The sequence below is a fragment of the Trachemys scripta genome, chromosome 10, assembly GCF_013100865.1.
Source record: "Trachemys scripta elegans isolate TJP31775 chromosome 10, CAS_Tse_1.0, whole genome shotgun sequence".
Classification (NCBI taxonomy): domain Eukaryota; kingdom Metazoa; phylum Chordata; order Testudines; family Emydidae; genus Trachemys; species Trachemys scripta.
In genome coordinates this window covers 46,035,013-46,052,452 of record NC_048307.1, presented here as the reverse complement: position 1 = coordinate 46,052,452, position 17,440 = coordinate 46,035,013, and the positions used below count along the sequence as shown (strand labels likewise).

At 54.4% G+C, this 17,440-nt stretch overlaps 1 protein-coding gene across 1 annotated transcript in view; it reads left to right on the top strand.

Annotated features, from left to right (window-relative positions):
* DUOX2 (dual oxidase 2) overlaps positions 1-17,065 on the top strand; it is a 43,586-nt gene extending 26,521 nt beyond the window's left edge. Inside the window, exons 17-33 of the mRNA XM_034784607.1 lie at positions 786-988; positions 1,887-2,072; positions 2,547-2,772; positions 4,515-4,608; positions 4,946-5,121; positions 5,461-5,530; positions 7,080-7,258; positions 8,010-8,240; positions 8,497-8,596; positions 8,899-8,948; positions 9,115-9,242; positions 10,372-10,525; positions 11,402-11,634; positions 12,095-12,253; positions 12,767-12,922; positions 13,340-13,468; positions 14,972-17,065. Coding sequence (XP_034640498.1) covers positions 786-988; positions 1,887-2,072; positions 2,547-2,772; positions 4,515-4,608; positions 4,946-5,121; positions 5,461-5,530; positions 7,080-7,258; positions 8,010-8,240; positions 8,497-8,596; positions 8,899-8,948; positions 9,115-9,242; positions 10,372-10,525; positions 11,402-11,634; positions 12,095-12,253; positions 12,767-12,922; positions 13,340-13,468; positions 14,972-15,094 — 2,597 coding nt within the window. The 3' untranslated portion in view covers positions 15,095-17,065. The remainder of the gene's footprint in view (positions 1-785; positions 989-1,886; positions 2,073-2,546; positions 2,773-4,514; positions 4,609-4,945; positions 5,122-5,460; positions 5,531-7,079; positions 7,259-8,009; positions 8,241-8,496; positions 8,597-8,898; positions 8,949-9,114; positions 9,243-10,371; positions 10,526-11,401; positions 11,635-12,094; positions 12,254-12,766; positions 12,923-13,339; positions 13,469-14,971) is intronic.
* Positions 17,066-17,440: the final 375 nt, after the last annotated feature.

Below are 17,440 nucleotides of genomic sequence, written 5' to 3'. Positions count from 1 at the left end.
TGGCTCGGGGGGCATGGTGGAACCCCCGGCTCACTGGAGTTGGGTGGTTCCTCCGTAGTCCAAGTCATGCATCCACCAAACCCCCTTTGCTGTCAGCGTGGGTTACTGTCTAGAACAGTGTTGGCATGGAGCTGACACCCTTCTTCATGCATCTCACCTTCAGCTGGGTGCTGGGAGGGAAACTCCGGTACAGGGCACTCATGTGACGGCAGGTGGCAGCTTCTGGGGCTGGCCCTAGAGCAGGCTGCTGGCATTTGATCTGGAAGCTGTGGGGCTTCTCTCCAGCATTGCCCAGTTAGAGTAAAATCCCCCTCTCCCGTCTGCATGAGTGATCTCAGCTCTGACACTCTGAGAGCCATGTGGATAGGATAAGGGAATTTTGCCCTCAGTGTTGCCTTGTGATTCAGTAGGAGATCTGAGTTACTGAATGATACGTATCCTCTATGAAATGGAGACCTCCAGCTCTATAATGTCCTTAAAAATGGAGCCTGGTGACCTGACCCTGATCTCCCTTATACAGGTGTAAATCAGGAGTAACTGTATTGAAGACAATGGAATTATACCGGACAGAACCAGTCCATGTAATACCAGAATTGAGCTCATTAGCAGTACAGTTTGCTCTCAATTTGGATAGACTGCTTGATCAGCAGGGGAATAAAGGGCTTTTGTTACCTACCCCATACAGGAGTAGATGTATTTGTAGGCCCTCTCCCAGTGAAGAAAGGTGTTTGTTAATACTCACATACAACCATTCTGACCCAACTCCCTGCATTCTCTCCCGTCAGCCTTGGAGTGGCTAGGTCCCAAGACAGACAGCAATCTCATCTACCTTCAGCTTCATCCAGACAAGATTATCAAAGTGCTGGACAGCCGGCGAGCCGTGCTCCGCAGCATCAGTCTGAAAAACCAACAGCAGGTGGACATGGTCCTCTCCATCAACAAAGGGAACAAAGCTTTGCTCCTGAAGATTCCCAAAGAGTATGACCTGGTATGTAATGGGACACATGACGTGTGCTTGGCATTGCCTCTCAGCTCTCTTTCTGCCTGGCTGTGCCAATCACAAGGAATAAATTCCCTACCCTGCACCTCCCTTGGTGGCGTGTTCTTGGGAGTCCAAAATAAATGCTTCGGCAGGGGTGGCTGGGTTTATTGCTGAGGTAGCCTTACGCTGGGGATTCCAGGACAGTGGATAATAACACTAATGCTTTGTACTGATTCTGAAAAAGCCTTTTGCCCAGATCTGTGAGGTCTAATAACTGAATTTCTAGTAAACATGACGCTTCAAGGCTCCAAATCACGCATGGCCCACGTATGCACGAAAGAAATGTCAGGATTCTACTTAGTGCTGGTAAACCAATCAAACAGGTAGAAACTCCAGTCCATAGGAGGCATTTTTATCTCACGTGGTATTTTGGATCCTATATTTCCACTCTTTGGTACGTGCAGCATGAAACATGTTAATGGTGGCTATGCCTGCCTATCTAAATAACAACCAGAGCTCCACAGGAATGGCCCAGAGGTGTCTGATGGTCTGGCCTACACAGAGAATGCTTCAGGTGGGCCCCGTAGGTTCTGATCTTTAGTTACAAGAAGCTGTAGCCTTCTCAAACAATGAATCTACATCATCCCCCTGGAAATAGAAATGTCACTGGTTGGGTGGGTCTTGCTGGTTGGAAGCAGGGCTCGTGTGCCTAGGCACAGAGAGAACATGAGAGGAAAGAGAAATGAGATCTTCAAGCAAGAGCCTGATTAGCTGTGAGTGTTGTTGGGGCTGCTGCTGGGGTCTTGGCATTTTAGCCTGGTTTTAACACGCTAGTGGAGTGCCACTCCCAGCCCAGCTGAGAATGGCTCCAGCTCAATGGCTCATTCTTTGGGGGCTCCTCCAGGTGTTGCTTTTTAATGACGAGGTGGAGCGAAGTGACTTTGTCCGGAAGCTGACCAACTACTTGGAGAGGAACGGACTGTCTCTCAACGTGTCGGACCTGACGGAACGCAGCCTGCTGAAGAGGGCTGTGACCAAAGAGCAGAGGAAGCAGATCCTGGAGACTTTCTTCAGACATTTATTTGCCCAGGTATGTACCAAGCCAGCACATGGGTGTGGTGAGCACTCCGGTAAATGGAGGGCAGTTATTTATATTGACTAAGCATTAGGCACTACTGCTATTGTTGCATACCATAATAGGCAAACCACACACCAGGAACAAGCTGCCAATCTGTTTGACAGTAAAGAATCCCTGTTATTTATAGAGGACTGAGGAAATGGCAGTGCTGGGATATTACCATTTAATACCTGGAAGAGGCTGTTGCATGACAGCATGATGAGTACACTGTACCAGTAAATGCCCTCCAGTGTGTATTGTAATAATAAGGACCATCAGATGGGAGTCATAGGAGACTTTGTCAGAGCATCTGCTGTTAAACCTTGGCTAAGAGTTGGGGAGAGACCACCAGTGTTTGTATGGAATGGAAGGGGTGTGGGTTAGGGTGGTTCTGTTGTTTGAGTGCTGAGTATGGGACTAACCCCCAGCCTGCCTCTCTCATCGCAGGTGCTGGACATTGACAAGTCAGATGCTGGAGACCTCAACTTTGAAACGTCATTGACACCAAAACAATCTCTCAAGTGTGAGCTGAGCCGGGCTGAGTTTGCAGAGTCGCTGGGGCTCAAACCCCAGTCCATGTTTGTGGAGTCCATGTTCTCTCTTGCTGACAAAGATGGCAATGGATATCTCTCCTTCCGAGAGTTCCTGGACATCTTGGTGGTCTTCATGAAAGGTGAGACTTTGATGGAGGACTGAGAGAGAGTCACTGACTCACGTTGCTAACAGAAGCATCTTGCTGCAGTCACAGCCCCAGCTAAACAGCTTCCTCCTTTGTCCACACTCTGCTCACCAGCCATCACTGCTCAGCTGAACCTTGGCATGGTCCATCTATCAAATGAAACATAAAGTGAAGGTCCTGTCCCTGTGTGGTCACTGAAGTTCACTGATGCCTTAGCCAAATTCCTTCAAACTCAAAACACAAGTGTGACCAAATCCCTCTCAATATGATGCATGTAAGAAGTAGCTAACTGAGGTCCTGATTCAGGCCAGCACGTAAGCATGTGCTTCAATTTAAATGTGTTCTCAAATGTTGTCCTGAATAGGAATGGATTTAGGCACAGGATAACTGCTTTCCTAAATTGGGGTCCAAGTTTCTACCTCAGTTTCACTCAGGCAGAGAGTGACCTCTACCTGTTAATTAACAATAGCATTTCTCCTTCAGCTGCTAACGCAGAGAAGGCGATCTCTTCTCTTTGTCAATGCTGGTGGGCAAAGTTTGGCTAGTTAGTCTCTGAAGCTGCCATGAGTAGGTATCACTCCACCTGTCAGGAGCCCAGTGATGTAACTCTCAAAATCTGTTTTTCTGATGCACTAGCATACAGGTAAAGCTACAGCAAACTCTGCAGCTGCCTTTTCAAGAGGCAGTGGCAGAGGGGCATCCCATGACCACTTCATACTGTCATTTTTTATACTATCAGGCAGTTTTTGAGGATAGCTTCCTTGGGGGAAGTTGGGTGGTGTCGCATTATACTGGGTGCATTTGGAAGCTTTATTGAGAGCTTGTCTACATGGGGAAATTGACCAGACTAGCTATTGCAGAAAAGGCTATTCCCAGCAGCTATTCTAGAATAACTGCCTCTGTGGACACTTGGTTCCAAAATAAACATGATTTTATTCCTGGTCAGAGTACCAGACTCTGCCCCAGTTTACCCCCAGGTTGGAGAGAAATGCACAACCGTAATACTTTAATTGAGACACTGGGAGGGAATAAGGAGGTGGGATATGGTAACTGACAGACTAGATAAGGTGATTGCCAGAAAATCTTTGCTCTCCACTGGTTAGGAGAATAATTCACAACAAATAATTTGTTTGACAAATTGTGCTTCTTTTTCTCTTTGCAAACTGTCTGCAGACAGGTAGCCAAGGTCTCAGACTTATTCATTATTCAGAATCTCTGCAGATTTCCACAGCGACTCATCTTTGGTTGGGAGCTCATTAAGAAGGAGCTCGTTGGGAATATTCAAAATCTGTGCCCTGTTGGGTACTTAAATAAACACAGGGGATTGTTTCTGCTCCCTGACATGACGAGTTATGTCCTTAACTAACACAAGTGTGAATTGTGACTTTCACACTCAAATATGTCATAAAGAATTTGCATTTGATGAACATTCAGTTATTCAAGCTGTAAGATATTTCTCTTCATGTCTATTCATGCTGCTAAAGCTCGCGTGACACATTTAGAGAAATCAAACACAGAGGAGCAGCAAACACAGCTGAAACAAACTTGCTTACAAATTCCAAGTAACATTAGCAGTGTGCTTTTTTGCAGGAATTTCTCAGCTGGAATGATGACTGTGTTACTGCAGGTCCCATAAGCCCCACCTCAGTCCTTCTAAAGTGCCTTGAGACCATAATTTGCAAGGAACTACAGAAATAGGAAGTATTTCTTATTCCATCCATCTTCTTCCCCAACAGGGTCCCCAGAGGAGAAATCAAAGCTGATGTTCACCATGTACGACGTTGACGGGAATGGCTTCCTCTCCAAGGAAGAGCTCTTCAGGATGCTGAGGTATGTCTCCTGTCCGCGCTGCACTTGGATAGGTAGTCAGCATACGCCTTCTCAAAAGTGGCTGCTCATTTGAGGTGTTTCAACTTCTGGGGGTCCGGTGTGAAACCCTTTGGGTCCAGTACTCAGAACTGAGAACACCTGGATGTATCCTGATGCTCAGTCCAGTCTCATCTGAAGTGGCTCCAGTAATGGTGTTGCCACATCCCCTGCAGGGGTCTCTATAACCCGCACCCCACCAGGGCTGCTAGCATATGCTGGGCACAGCCAGGCCTGTGTTCTCGCCCTCTGAGAGTCAGCTGATTGCTCTGCAGCTCCCAGCTTTGTCCCTTTGCTCTAGGTCCTTCATCGAGATCTCCAACAACTGTCTCTCGAGCGATCAGATGGAGCAAGTGATTGAGTCCATGTTCCAGGCGTCAGGCTTTCAGGATAAGCAGGAGCTAACGTGGGAGGATTTTCATTACATGTTGCGAGACCATGACAGCGAGTTGCGCTTCACCCAGCTCTGCATCAAAGGTCAGCGTGGTGGGGCACAAAGAGCAAAGAAAGTCCAGGTGACCTTTCTGCTGCACTCAGCTGGGCTGGGGGTGGCTGACACTGGAGAGCAGAGCCAAGTCCTGTCTTTCCTCCAGCGTCTCTTATCCAGCCGCAACCCACAGAGGCGCCATTCGCTACAAGGTGGGGAAGTTGCCTTCTGCTGCGGAGACTCTACATGCTGGCCCTTCTCTTGAGCAGAGCAGGCTGCCCATCCCAGCAAAGCCCCTGCCCCCCGAGCAGAGAGTCCAGGGGCATGATTGGGACGTTCCTGGAAGTGTTGTGTCTGTGTCACACGTTTGTCCTTTCTGCTTCCCACAGGAGTTCCTGACGTGTTCAGGCAAAACATGAGCAACCGCGTCTCCTTTATAAACCGGACCAATGCCAATGGGTAAGTTGAGCCCACTGGCTTGGGGACTGCCCCTGGCCAGCAGGCAGTGTGCTGCTGCTGCATTCTGTCTTCCCAACCCTTCCCCTCCCCACCTGCACGCTCGGACTCGGCCGCTGCCGCAGCAGGATGAGGGGAGAGAGGGAAGGCAAGTGGCTGCTTCTGAAGCTCCAGCGTGCGTCTGGGAGCAGGCCAGCTGCAAGCCCAGTAAGGGAGAACATGGCCCCTCCTGTCTCTCCCCATGACTCCAGCCCCTGCTGGCTGCTGAGTTCACATGGTAGCTCATCAAGAGCTGGATTTCGCATGAGAATTCTGGTACAGAACCCCCAGGCTTACACTGCATCATGGGAACGCGCAGCCTTCTGCTCTGGGGAGCTCTCTGGCTCCCCTGGCCTGGTGAGTCTGGATCCTTACACTGCAGTATAAGCATGCAATAACCCAGCCTGCCAGGCTTCTGCTGCATGAGAACCTGGCATGCTCTGGCCTTCCCTAGCGTGCCTGGCCCCCCTGCCGGGCTGCTTTCAAAAGCCTCATTCCCTCACATTTGACTCTGAGCTGTGCTACGCAGGTTATCCACAGAGGCATCTCTGGCATATAAATAGTTCCTTTGGCAGCACAGTCCCAACCAGGGAGGAAGCCCCAACTCGAAATCATGGCACAGCTTGTGGAGTGCGAGAGGCCAGAGCCAGGGAAGAGGATGGGCAAGAAATGCGTATGCCACCCCCGGGGCTGGTGTTGCTGCTTGCCCGAGCTCTGCCTGCCTGCTTTCCCTGCCCCTCGCGAGGCTGGGGCTGGTGTCGCTCGAGCCTGCCTGCCTCTCCCCCAATCCCTGTCTCTCCCTCTGCATGGGGCTGCCAAAAGCAAATGGAACAAATGCCCACTCTTGCCAAAGAAGTCTGGACTGTTGAGACAGAGCTTAAAAAAGGGATTGTTCCGACCAAAACGGGACATATGGTCTCCCTACCTCTGCTTGTTCACCCTAACTCTCTCCCAACGAGCGGGAGAGGGGTGAGGCCCAGACCCATGGCTGTAGTGACACCAAACATCACCCAAGCAAGGAACACGCCCTGCAGCAACATTGGAACTCCGGTGAATTTACTGACCTACCTCGGAGTTCCCAGCCTTCTGCCCTGCCCTTAGTGCTGTCACTGAGGTTTCCCATTACTGTAATTCATGTCCTTTTATGGCTTCCCTTTAAACCGTATCTTATCTGCCTTTATTTAAGTATCTATTTATTTGTTGTTATCAAGTCCTGTATAACTCTGCCAGCTGGCATCACCCGACACACGTTTGTATCGTCTTACAACTCTCATTCATTAGCTGTATCACAGGAGTGAGCGGAGGCGCCAGCCCAGCCAGCGCGCTAGCTGCTGCTCAGACACGTAGCGAAGGAGTCTCTGCGCGCTCAGTGGCATTAAGGAACCACATGGTCCCTGTGGTTCCGTGACTGATCTAAGCCCCGCTCGCTCACAGTCAGATGGAGTTTTGCCCTCCGTCTGGTGGGAAGAGTGCTGCACTTGTTTAACCGGGAGCTGACGACTGTTCTTTTTAGGGCAACACCTCACCAGCCACATTTATACACTGAAGCCCAAAGGACAAAATACGAGCGGAGCAAAGTTCACCAGAAGATCCAGCAGTTCAAGCGTTTCATCGAGAATTACAGGCGCCACATTGCCTGTGTGGTTCTGTTCTCCGCCATCACTGCCGGCGTGTTTGCGGAGAGAGCATATTGTGAGTGGGCAGCTAGTGTAGAGCGTCCCCTGCTGATGGGGCAGCTCAGAGTGCCACCATCCAGAGAGGAGAGAAGCAGGAACGTGTGCTTCTGGGGGGGTGCCGGGAGCAGGGCCCTGCGTGCTAGGCCAACCTGATATGGGGGGTGATGGGCTGGGAAAGTGAGGGGAGTCCATGAACCAGTTACACACACGCACACACTGATGTCAGAACAACAAGGAGAACGGAGGTCCCCAGCCAGACTCTAGTGAGACTTGTCCCTGTCACCTGCAGTGCAAAGGGGCCTGGCTCTGGCCATAAGCGGCCAGCATGGCATTCTTTCCCCTGGCATAAAGCTAGCAGAGCTAGTTCCTGTGCCTGCTGCCCCCACATTGGCATGGAGGGGCATGCCAGGGGCAGATAGGGTGCATGGCAGAACCCGCCTCCACTACGCCAGTCCTTCCCTGGCATGACGTTCCACTGGTATCCCATACAGCAGGGGTGTAAGTTCAGACAGGCCCCTAGGCTGCTCTACATCATGGGAGGGCTCAGAATGGAGCTGGCACAGACTGGCCCTCAGAATCAGAGAGCCATAACCAGCCTTCCGCTAGCCCACCCCTGCATTCCACCATGTCCTGCTGCCCTTGCCTTTGGAGAAATGAGCTGGTTTGTTGCCCGTCTATTAAGGAGACACAGAGAGGGAGCGAGCTCCTCCCCCGCGCTCTCTTGTGCTCGCCCTGTGTGTAACCCCCCTGCCCCACTTTGTCCGCAGACTATGCATTTGCATCGCCAGCAACAGGAATTGCAGACACCACCTACGTGGGCATTGTCATCTCCCGGGGGGCGGCAGCCAGCATCTCCTTCATGTACTCATACATCCTGCTCACCATGTGCCGCAACCTCATCACCTTCCTGCGCGAAACCTTCCTCAACCGCTACATCCCCTTTGACGCCGCCGTGGACTTCCATCGCTGGCTCGCTATGGCGGCCCTGATCTTTTCAAGTGAGTTGGCTACATGGGGGCAGGGGTGGAATCCCCCTGGCCCTGATACTGACAGGGAATGAGACATCCCCCAAAGCCAGCCGCTGTGCATCCTGCACAGCCAGAGTCAGACATGGGCAGTGCCATTCATAACTGACCAGCCCCCCCCCAGACACAGACAGAGATACCCGGGCAAAAATTGTGGTCTTTGGGTCTCTCGAGCACAGCTATATGACGGCATGTGACCATGTATTTTCTCTGTCTCTGTGTCCTGCAGTTCTCCACACTGGGGGCCATGTAGTGAATGTCTATATCTTCTCGGTCAGCCCACTCAGCATCCTGTCTTGCCTCTTCTCCAATGCCTTCGTGGATGATGGGTGAGTGTGTTTTGGAAGCCCTGCCCTGGGCAAAGCACAACTGTCTGAGGAGCAGCTAGGTAAGACCACGGATGGAGGACAGTGTGATGCAGAAGGCTGGGCTAGATGGCTTGAGAGATCTCGTCCAACCTGCCTGGGAGGTGATCTTGGAGAGACTGCAGTCTGTGGACGGCCACCATTCCCAAAGGGCGATGTTAGAGGCCATTTGTCGAGTGGAAAGCCAAACAGTGGGTGTTTGGTTTGTTCTGTGGAGAAGTCTGTGATCTGATGTCAGAGGGTTAAGTCATCTCTTTCTTCTCTAGGTCACAGATGCCCCAGAAGTACTACTGGTGGTTCTTTGAGACCGTCCCAGGTAAGGGTGACCATCCGTGCATGCCAGGCATTCTGTGAGGGGAGGGGATCTGCATAGCTCCCCCACCCACCACCCCGGTGGTTCCAAGTGAGGGGTGGCTCTCTGCTGGGCACAGGCTATTCCGGTGACCCCTTGCCCCTCGTTCTTCAACCCCACTTTCTGGCAGGCATGACCGGGGTGCTGCTGCTGGTGATTCTGGCGGTGATGTACGTGTTCGCCTCCCATCACTTTCGGCGCATCAGCTTCCGGGGGTTCTGGATCACACACCACCTCTACGTATTGCTCTACATCATGGTATGTGGCTTGGAGTACTGCGGCCTGGCTTCGCTCTTGTGCTAATCTTAGCTGTTGGGCACCAGGCCTGTTTTGTACCTGGTGCAGTGTGTTCCTCACAGCTGTTAGCAAGGAGCTGGAGGGACGTGCAGGGAGTGGATGGGCTTCCCAACCAGTCTTTCACCTCCGCAGATCCTGTGTGGGTGAGCACAGTGTGCAAACCTAGACTCGATAGGTGTGAGTTCCTATTGTCCTCCGCTCACTGCAGGACCAGAACCGGGCGGCAGGAGGGGCTGCTGAGCAGAAGGGAGGTGAATGTTTTGCGGACTAGCGTGGATTTGGAAGAATGAATGTTATTGGTAGCATAGAGAATATGCTTCAGTACAGGAGAGACAGGTGCAAATCCACTCACCACCCAGAGATTGTAGCATGGCACCGTGAGCCACCCAGCTCCCCTGGTTAGAAAGCATGTGCAGGTGTTGGAACCTTGCAAACACAGAGAGTGCACATGTGGCAGGCAGTGGGTCCTAGTGGGTAGAGCGCGGGCCTGGGACTAAGGAGACCTGGGCAGGGGTGGTTCCAGGCACCAGCGCAGCAAGTGCGTGCCTGGGGCAGCAAGCCACGGGGGGCGGCCTGCCAGTTGCTGTGAGGGCAGCAGGCAGGCGGCTTTCGGTGGCTTGCCTCGGGAGGTCCGCCGGTCCCGCGGCTTCGGCGGCAATTCGGTGGCGGGTATGCCGATGGCGCGGCACTGGCGGACCTCCCACAGGCATGCCGCCGAATCCGCATGACCAGCGGACCGCGCGCTGGTGCGCCACAGAAAGCCACCTGACAGCCGTGCTTGGGGCGGCAAAAAACATAGAGCCGCCTCTGGACCTGGGTTCTAGTCTGCACTCAGCCACTGGCCTGCTGGGTGACCTTTGGCAAGTCACCTCCCTGCTCTGTGTCTGTTTCCCCATCTGTAGAACGGGCTGCAAAGAAGTAGGGATTATTATTGTCCTAGTTAACAGCTGCTCAGGGCTCCTCTACCCTAGACTTACTGCCCACTGGGTAGCTCTGCCATCGTGCCCCTCCATTTGGGGCACGTTAACACCTGAGCAGTTTCCTGTGCTGAGTGTTGCAATCATGGGTGTGCTTGGCGCTATGTTCCCAGGTCGTTATCCATGGCAGCTACGGCCTGGTCCAGCAGCCCCGCTTCCACGTCTATTTCATCATCCCAGCTCTCATCTACGGGGCAGATAAGCTGATCAGCTTGAGCAGGAAGAAGGTGGAGATGAGTGTGCTGAAAGCTGAGCTCCTCCCTTCAGGTACAGTGGTGACGGCTTCCCGGGGGGGTTAGCGTGTCAGGCAGTCTGCATGACCCTTCGCAGGTGTGGAGATCTGGAGCCTGGGAGCTCTTAGTGTCCCTGGTTAGCCACCGCCGGCTGGCAGGGGCAGGCCTGTGCTGCCTTGACCCAGAAGGCACATGGGTACGTCCCTGCTGAAGTCTGATGGCCATCGGACATGGCAGTGGCGCTGGAATGTACATCACCACGCTGCTGCTGTAACAGGAGAGCCGGCTGCACCCTGACGCTGGCGCACCTTCCAAGTGCTGGGAATGGGGTGACTCGCTGCGCCTCCCAGCGCCCCTGGCTGACAGGGGAGGGCGTTACACCTGCCTCACGGGGTGGGAGCTGAGCCCCAGATACCTGCCTGACTAGGATCAAAGCTACCAATGGGAAAGACTTGCTAGAAAAGGAGAAACCAGGCCAAATCACCTATTAGAAACCTCCATCGCCTGGTCCCTGTTGGAGACCAAACCATGCCCAGCGACAGGAGCAGACACAGGCTCACAAGGCTTCCAGGAGCCTTCCACTGGCGTCGCCCTCCAGGCAGCCTGCTCAGCTGCCCTGCCTCTGGGGGCTAAGCTCTTCTCTGCTGGGAGCGCCACACCACTTTTCACCACCACCCAGCCGGACTCTCCCTCCACCCAATCTCCGCCCTCCCCTGCTGTCCCGCTCCCGCCCGGGGCCTGGCAGCATGGTGAGCGTTGGAGCATCTGTTCTGTGCATGTGCAACTCCCACCCAGGAAGGAGCCATGTGCAGCACCCCCGCATGGCTCAGACCAGGGGGAAGTCGATTTTACAGAGCAGGCAGCTGTTTTCTTAAGAAAGATGCTAAGGAAACCTTTGCTCTTCTCTTAGGCGTTACTTATCTCAAGTTCCAGCGGCCGCAGGATTTTGACTACAAGTCCGGGCAGTGGGTGCGAATTGCCTGCCTGTCCCTGGGGACAAATGAATACCACCCCTTCACCCTGACCTCTGCACCCCACGAGGACGCGTTGAGCCTGCATATCCGAGCTGCAGGGCCCTGGACCACCCGGCTGCGGGAGCTGTACTCCCCCGAGATTGTGGCTGAAATTGGCAGATATCCCAAGGTACAGTTGGGCGTTTCCTCCCCTGTGAGTCTGGGGATGGGTGAAAAAGCCACATCTCTGGAGAGTGGAGTCCTCTGAGCACTACAGAGCGCCAGCACCCGCTGTTTGGGCGGGGGAGGGGGGAGGAGAGCTCAGGCTCCCAAGATCTAAGCCTCTGTCTTAGCACACCTAGATTCTTTGGAGCCACAAGTCCCTCTCCTGGCTGGGCTGACCCAGTCCTTCATCCTATCCCGGCCGGTGCGTTGGTTTCTATTACCACTGGCTGCATGTGGGACAGTCCAAGGAAACGTAGCCAGCCTGGCTTCTGTCTGCCCCAAGTGGGCATCAGAGATCTCCGGGCACTGCTTGTAAAATGTCCTCTTCCCTCATCCTGGGGCGCTCTGTGCTGTGCTAGCTGGGTCTGCTCCCTGAGACAGCAGTGAGGGCAGTGCAGCGTTGCTAACTGCTGGCTCCTTTCCAGCTCTATCTGGACGGGCCGTTCGGTGAGGGCCACCAGGAGTGGAACAAGTTTGAAGTCTCTGTGCTGGTGGGAGGAGGCATCGGGGTGACTCCCTTCGCCTCTATCCTCAAAGACCTGGTCTTCAAGTCCTCGGTCAGCTCCAAGATGCCATGCAAGAAGGTGAGAGGGACTCCCTGGGCCCCTCCTCTCACTGCCCTGGTTACATGGGAGGAACCTCCGACAACAATCCCGCAGCACTCAGGAGAGAGCGGGCAGTGAGGCCAAGGGGTCAGGCTTAGCCTGTCTGCTCCAGGTCACTCCTGAGGTCTGAGCAGTGTCGTCCCCTTGCTGTCTGTCTCAGACAGCTGCAGCGTGATGTCCCCTGGCCCTGCGCACGTCTCTGGGACCCAACCCATTCCCTCCGAGGATCTGAAACGCTCACTGACCAGCGCAGTGAGCTCTGCCCAGCACTCTCAGTGAGACCCCTCTGGGCTGCCACCTATCACCTCCCTTAGCGCAGAGATTTTATCTTTCGTGGCCGATCCTGGTGGGGCTGGCTATGGAGGGTCTCCAGGGTGGGGCCAGCTGCGGGGACCTGGGGAACGGGGGCTGGCTGCAGGAGACTCCCCGGAGTGGGGGCTGGCTTGAGGTCACTAGGGCCCTGCCGGTGACCCGCTCTTTGTGTGCTCTCAGATCTATTTCATCTGGGTGACACGGACGCAGCGGCAGTTCGAGTGGCTGGCTGACATCATCCGCGAGGTGGAGGAGAACGACCAGCACGACCTGGTGTCTGTGCACATCTACATCACCCAGCTGGCTGAGAAGTTCGACCTGCGCACCACCATGCTGGTGAGCGCCCTGTGCCAGGGCTGCCGCTCTGTGCCACAGGGAGGTCCGGATACGGGAGAGGACAGGGCCAATTTCACCTTCGCCAAGGCTGGGCTAGGGGGGCAGGACCCAACTGAGAGAGGGCACAAGGTGATAAGCCATTGCCTCAGTGCCGCTCTGGGCTGTCCTCCCTCCCCTCTGTGGTGGGCCAGACCCCCGTGCCATGTCCCTGGTCCCAGTGCCGCTCTGTGCTGGGCCAGCCCCCAGTGCTGTGTCCCTGGTCCCCGTGCCGCTCTGTGCTGGGCCGGCCCCCCATGCTGTGTCCCTGGTCCCAGTGCTGCTGCGCGCTGGTTCGGCCCCCCGGGGCCACATTAGAGTAGAGAGGCCCTGCCCCTGCCCACCTCCCCTCCCTGACGCATGGTGCCTTTCTCCTTTCAGTACATCTGCGAGCGGCACTTCCAGAAGGTGCTGAACCGGAGCCTGTTCACAGGGCTGCGTTCCATCACGCACTTCGGGCGGCCCCCCTTCGTGCCCTTCTTCAAGTCCCTGCAGGAGGTGCATCCCCAGGTCAGTGCCGGCCGGCCCTCGTCTCCACCGATCTCTGCCAAGCAAGGGTGTAGGAATTGGCAGCTGAGCAGCGTGCCGGGGGGCACCCGGGGAACCCTGTGGTCAGCATTGGGAGCTCCAGAGGGCCAGGAGGAAACGTTCCCAAATAGCCAAAGGGTGGGGCTGGGCCGGAGATTGCCCTGAAGCCTTGCCAAAGGAGGGGAGAGGCGTCTGCCAGGCCCACCTACAGGGAAAATGACAGCCTCATGCCAGCTGGCCCGGGCTGATCCCGCCACTGGCCCATGTTCCCTCCTGACCATGTCCTGTCGGGCAGACCCCAGTCCTGGCACCAAAGGGTTACAAAAATCTCTGAGCCCTGCCCCTGTAAAGCAAGAGCCAAAAGCCTTTGGAACATGGGCTTGGCAGCCTGGCGCCCAGCCAGTAATCCCCAAAGCGACTGGGGCTGATGGGGGCCAGCTGGCTGGACGGGAGTTTGCACCGTGCCATGGCGGTGAAAGACCAACATGGTCGAGGGCTGCACGCACAATGTCCTCTTGCCTTGGGGCAGAGACCGTGCACACCACATTGCTGGAAAGGTACCGACAAACTCGGCCACGCTCAGAGCAGAGCCACGAAAATGCCTGGGGAGGGATTGATGGGTGAGGGAGGCTGAGAAGAGCCAGCTCTGCCGTGCTTTGCAAAAGGAGACGAGCCACAGCCTGCATGTGTGCGAACACGGGGCGGGATGTCGGAGGCCCAACTAGAAGCAGTGGGATGAAATTAACTGATGTGTCTTGTGGCTGACCAGCAGGCAAGGCAAAGGGATGTGCCCGGCTAGGGGAGCCCCATTGCTTGGGGATTGTGAAAACTAGGCAAAAACCGTAGCAAATGCCCCGAAGGGGAGAAGTCCTGCCCTGAGGGGGATGGGACCTGGTACTGCCCAGTGCACCACTGATGGGAGAGGGCGTGGCTGCAGTGAGCTTCTTGGTGCTGCCAGCGGCTGAAACTCCAGCTGGGGTGTTTGAGACACTCTGGGAAAGAGGCTCATTGTGAACAGAGAAACAAACGCAGCTTTTGTTTCCCCGATCCTGCTGGGGAAGTCGAGGCTGTTCCTAAAGGGAGGTCTCTTTGGGGGGCGTTCATGCAAGGTGCAGGCCAAGCAGGTACAAGTGCATTGGGCTGACGGTGGTGTGACCTGAGGGCAGAGTTTGCCCTTAGCATGTGTGCACATGGGTTCAGTTCCTGGACTCAAACCAGGGAAAGTGCTGCCGAGAGAAGGGGAGGTGTGAGCTATGTGGCTCCAGCATCCCGCGCACAGTGGGTGTAGAGCCACCCACCTCTCCTGCTGGTGGGAGGAAACCAGAGTTGGCACTTGAGGGCAGCAGGGTGAACCGCTCCGAGCCTCTGACAGAACTGAGATTGCTGGTGTGACGAGCCAGGCCAGTGCAGGGGGCTGGCTGGGGGAGCCCCTTGCTCTCCGCGGCTCTGTAACTTGACGCCCCTGCCTTTTTCCTGTGACCCCAGGTGTGGAAGATCGGCGTGTTCAGCTGCGGCCCCCCGGGGATGACCAAAAATGTGGAGCAAGCCTGTCAGCAGATCAACAAACTGGACCAGACCTACTTTGTGCATCACTATGAGAACTTCTAACCCTCCCACCCCCCACAGATACACAGCCCTGCCCCAGCGTGAGCGCTGCTCCCTGGGCTGCCGTGGGGCCAGCTGCTCTGTGAACTAGGTGCTTCCAGAGTCCTGGGAAAGGTTCCCTGCCACTTTTCAGACGGGCGCTGCTGGGTGTCCATGGCACATCCCCTGCACAGCCTCATGGAGATGCCCTCCTGGAGCCGCACTGTCCCAGAAGGGAATTGCAAGGGTGCTGAGGATCTGCACAGCATTGGCAGCAGGTTCCTGGAGATCACTGCCCAGCAGGGAGCAGCTTGACCTGTGATTTATGGAAACCCCAACGGCAGCGTAGCCAGCCAGCCAGCACTGCTCTCCCATCCGGTGGGGACACACCAGGTCCTGGCATGCATGTCTTGCACTGTTCCGTTAGGGCTTCCTTTTGTGTGCGTCTGACCTTAGGAACCGATGAAAAGGGGCTTTGATTGGGACTGTGTCAGCCTCTGTACTGGCATCCGGCAGCTTCTTGCTGTGTCACGGAGGCCCTGAAACAAGAGGCCTCTGTTCCAGGGTAGCATCACTGGAATGCAGTCCTCCTGGATTCTGACCTACTTCCCTGTGGCCAGCTCCCCGGAGCAGGTGTGTGTGTGTGTGAGAGAGACCTCCGCCACTCAGCTGTGCTCCAGAGCAGTGGCTGGAATTTCACAGCAAGACACTGACATTAAGCGACTGAAATGCAAATCTTACCGAACGAAAAGACTTCAGATAAAAGAGCCCTTGGGCGCAGTCCTGTCCCACTGATTTTAATGGCAAAGCTGCCATTGACTTCACTAGGGCCAGAGTTCTAGCCTGCACTCAAACAACAATCCAATGTGGAGAAATTGCATCTCTGTGACCCCAAGCAGCTCTGCGGTCTAGGTCGGGGGGCAGAGGGAGAGGAAGCAGAACGCCTGGGAGGACCTGGGGCAATGTGTTCACTTGGGTCCCTGGACCCCCCTTTTTGGCCCTCGCCTGCCCCAGCACAGCCCTCAGAGGAGCTCAGCACCAGCATTTTCATGTCCAGGGACTGTGGCCCGCAGCAGTGTGGTGTGCTAGGGTGGGTGGAAAGGGGAAACCAGCAGAGCCACACCAGGTTGCTTTGGGCAGGGAGGGTTAGTCTGCACAACTCCAGCTGAAGGGGAATCCTCAGCTAAGGGACCTTAGGAGGCTTTTCAGCTTGGCAGACACCAGTACAAAGAGCACCGGGATGCTTGCAAGTAAAACCAACAGAGCTGGTTGCTGGGGCCCCCTGAAAGGGCTTCTGGGTGGGCCTGAGCCATTGGAATAGAGGGAAAAGGGGTTCATTCCACGGGGCTGGCGTGGGATGTAAGTGGTGCCTAGAGCTCGTGCTGCGCCCCTGCAGGGATGAACGTTCCTCCTCTCTGCTAATGACCGTAGCCATCCGCATAACGCAGCCCATTTCCTGCTCCTTCGAGGGATGAGTTGCCATTTGCTTTCCCATTCAAACACATTTCCACCATTTGCCCAGCTCTTGCCTGCTCCCACTACAACACAGAGAAGTGTGGCTCCCTTGTTTGGCCACTCAGGGTGAATTGTACTGGAATAAGTGCATGCATTAAAGCAGTGCTTGCTGGCTGCTACCAAAAGAAACTATTCATTCCTTGCACTTGCTGCTGCTTTAAAGTCCGACTCATTTTGTCTGTTTGTTCCCTTTACATATTTAATGGCTAAGCCCAGAGCTCTTATTTTTGTTGGCATATCACCAAAAAGCCCGGTGTAATTTGCTAGCTGACTGTTCATGCCTCTTGTAAGAAAGACAATAATGATTATTGCAAACTGTCCAAGTATTAAAATACCCTTTTCGTGAATTGTGAATGTTAAGCTTCATGTTTCAGAACCAAAGCTGGAAAGTGAAATTATTAATCTAGATGAGCTGTGAATGTGTAAATTCAAATGACTGATTTTAAGGCACTTCCAAAATAAAACTGGTTAAATACGGAATCATTCTCTTGTATTTGGTAATTATTGGGGTTTGTTATTTGCTATGTAGCAATAATCCCTTCTTATCAGGGGTCACCAAATGAAATTAATAGGTAGCAGGCTTAAAACAAACAAAAGGAAGTATTTCTTCACACAACACACAGTCAACCTGCAGAACTCCTTCCCAGAGTATGTTGTGAAGGCCAAGACTATAACAGGGTTCAAAAATGATCTAGATACATTCATGGAGGATAGGTCCATCAATGGCTATTAGCCAGGATGGACAGGGATGGTGTCCCTAGCCTCTGTTTGCCAGAAGCTGGGAATGGGCGATGGGATGGGTCACTTGATGATTACCTGTTCTGTTCATTCCCTCTGGGCACCTGGCATTGGCCA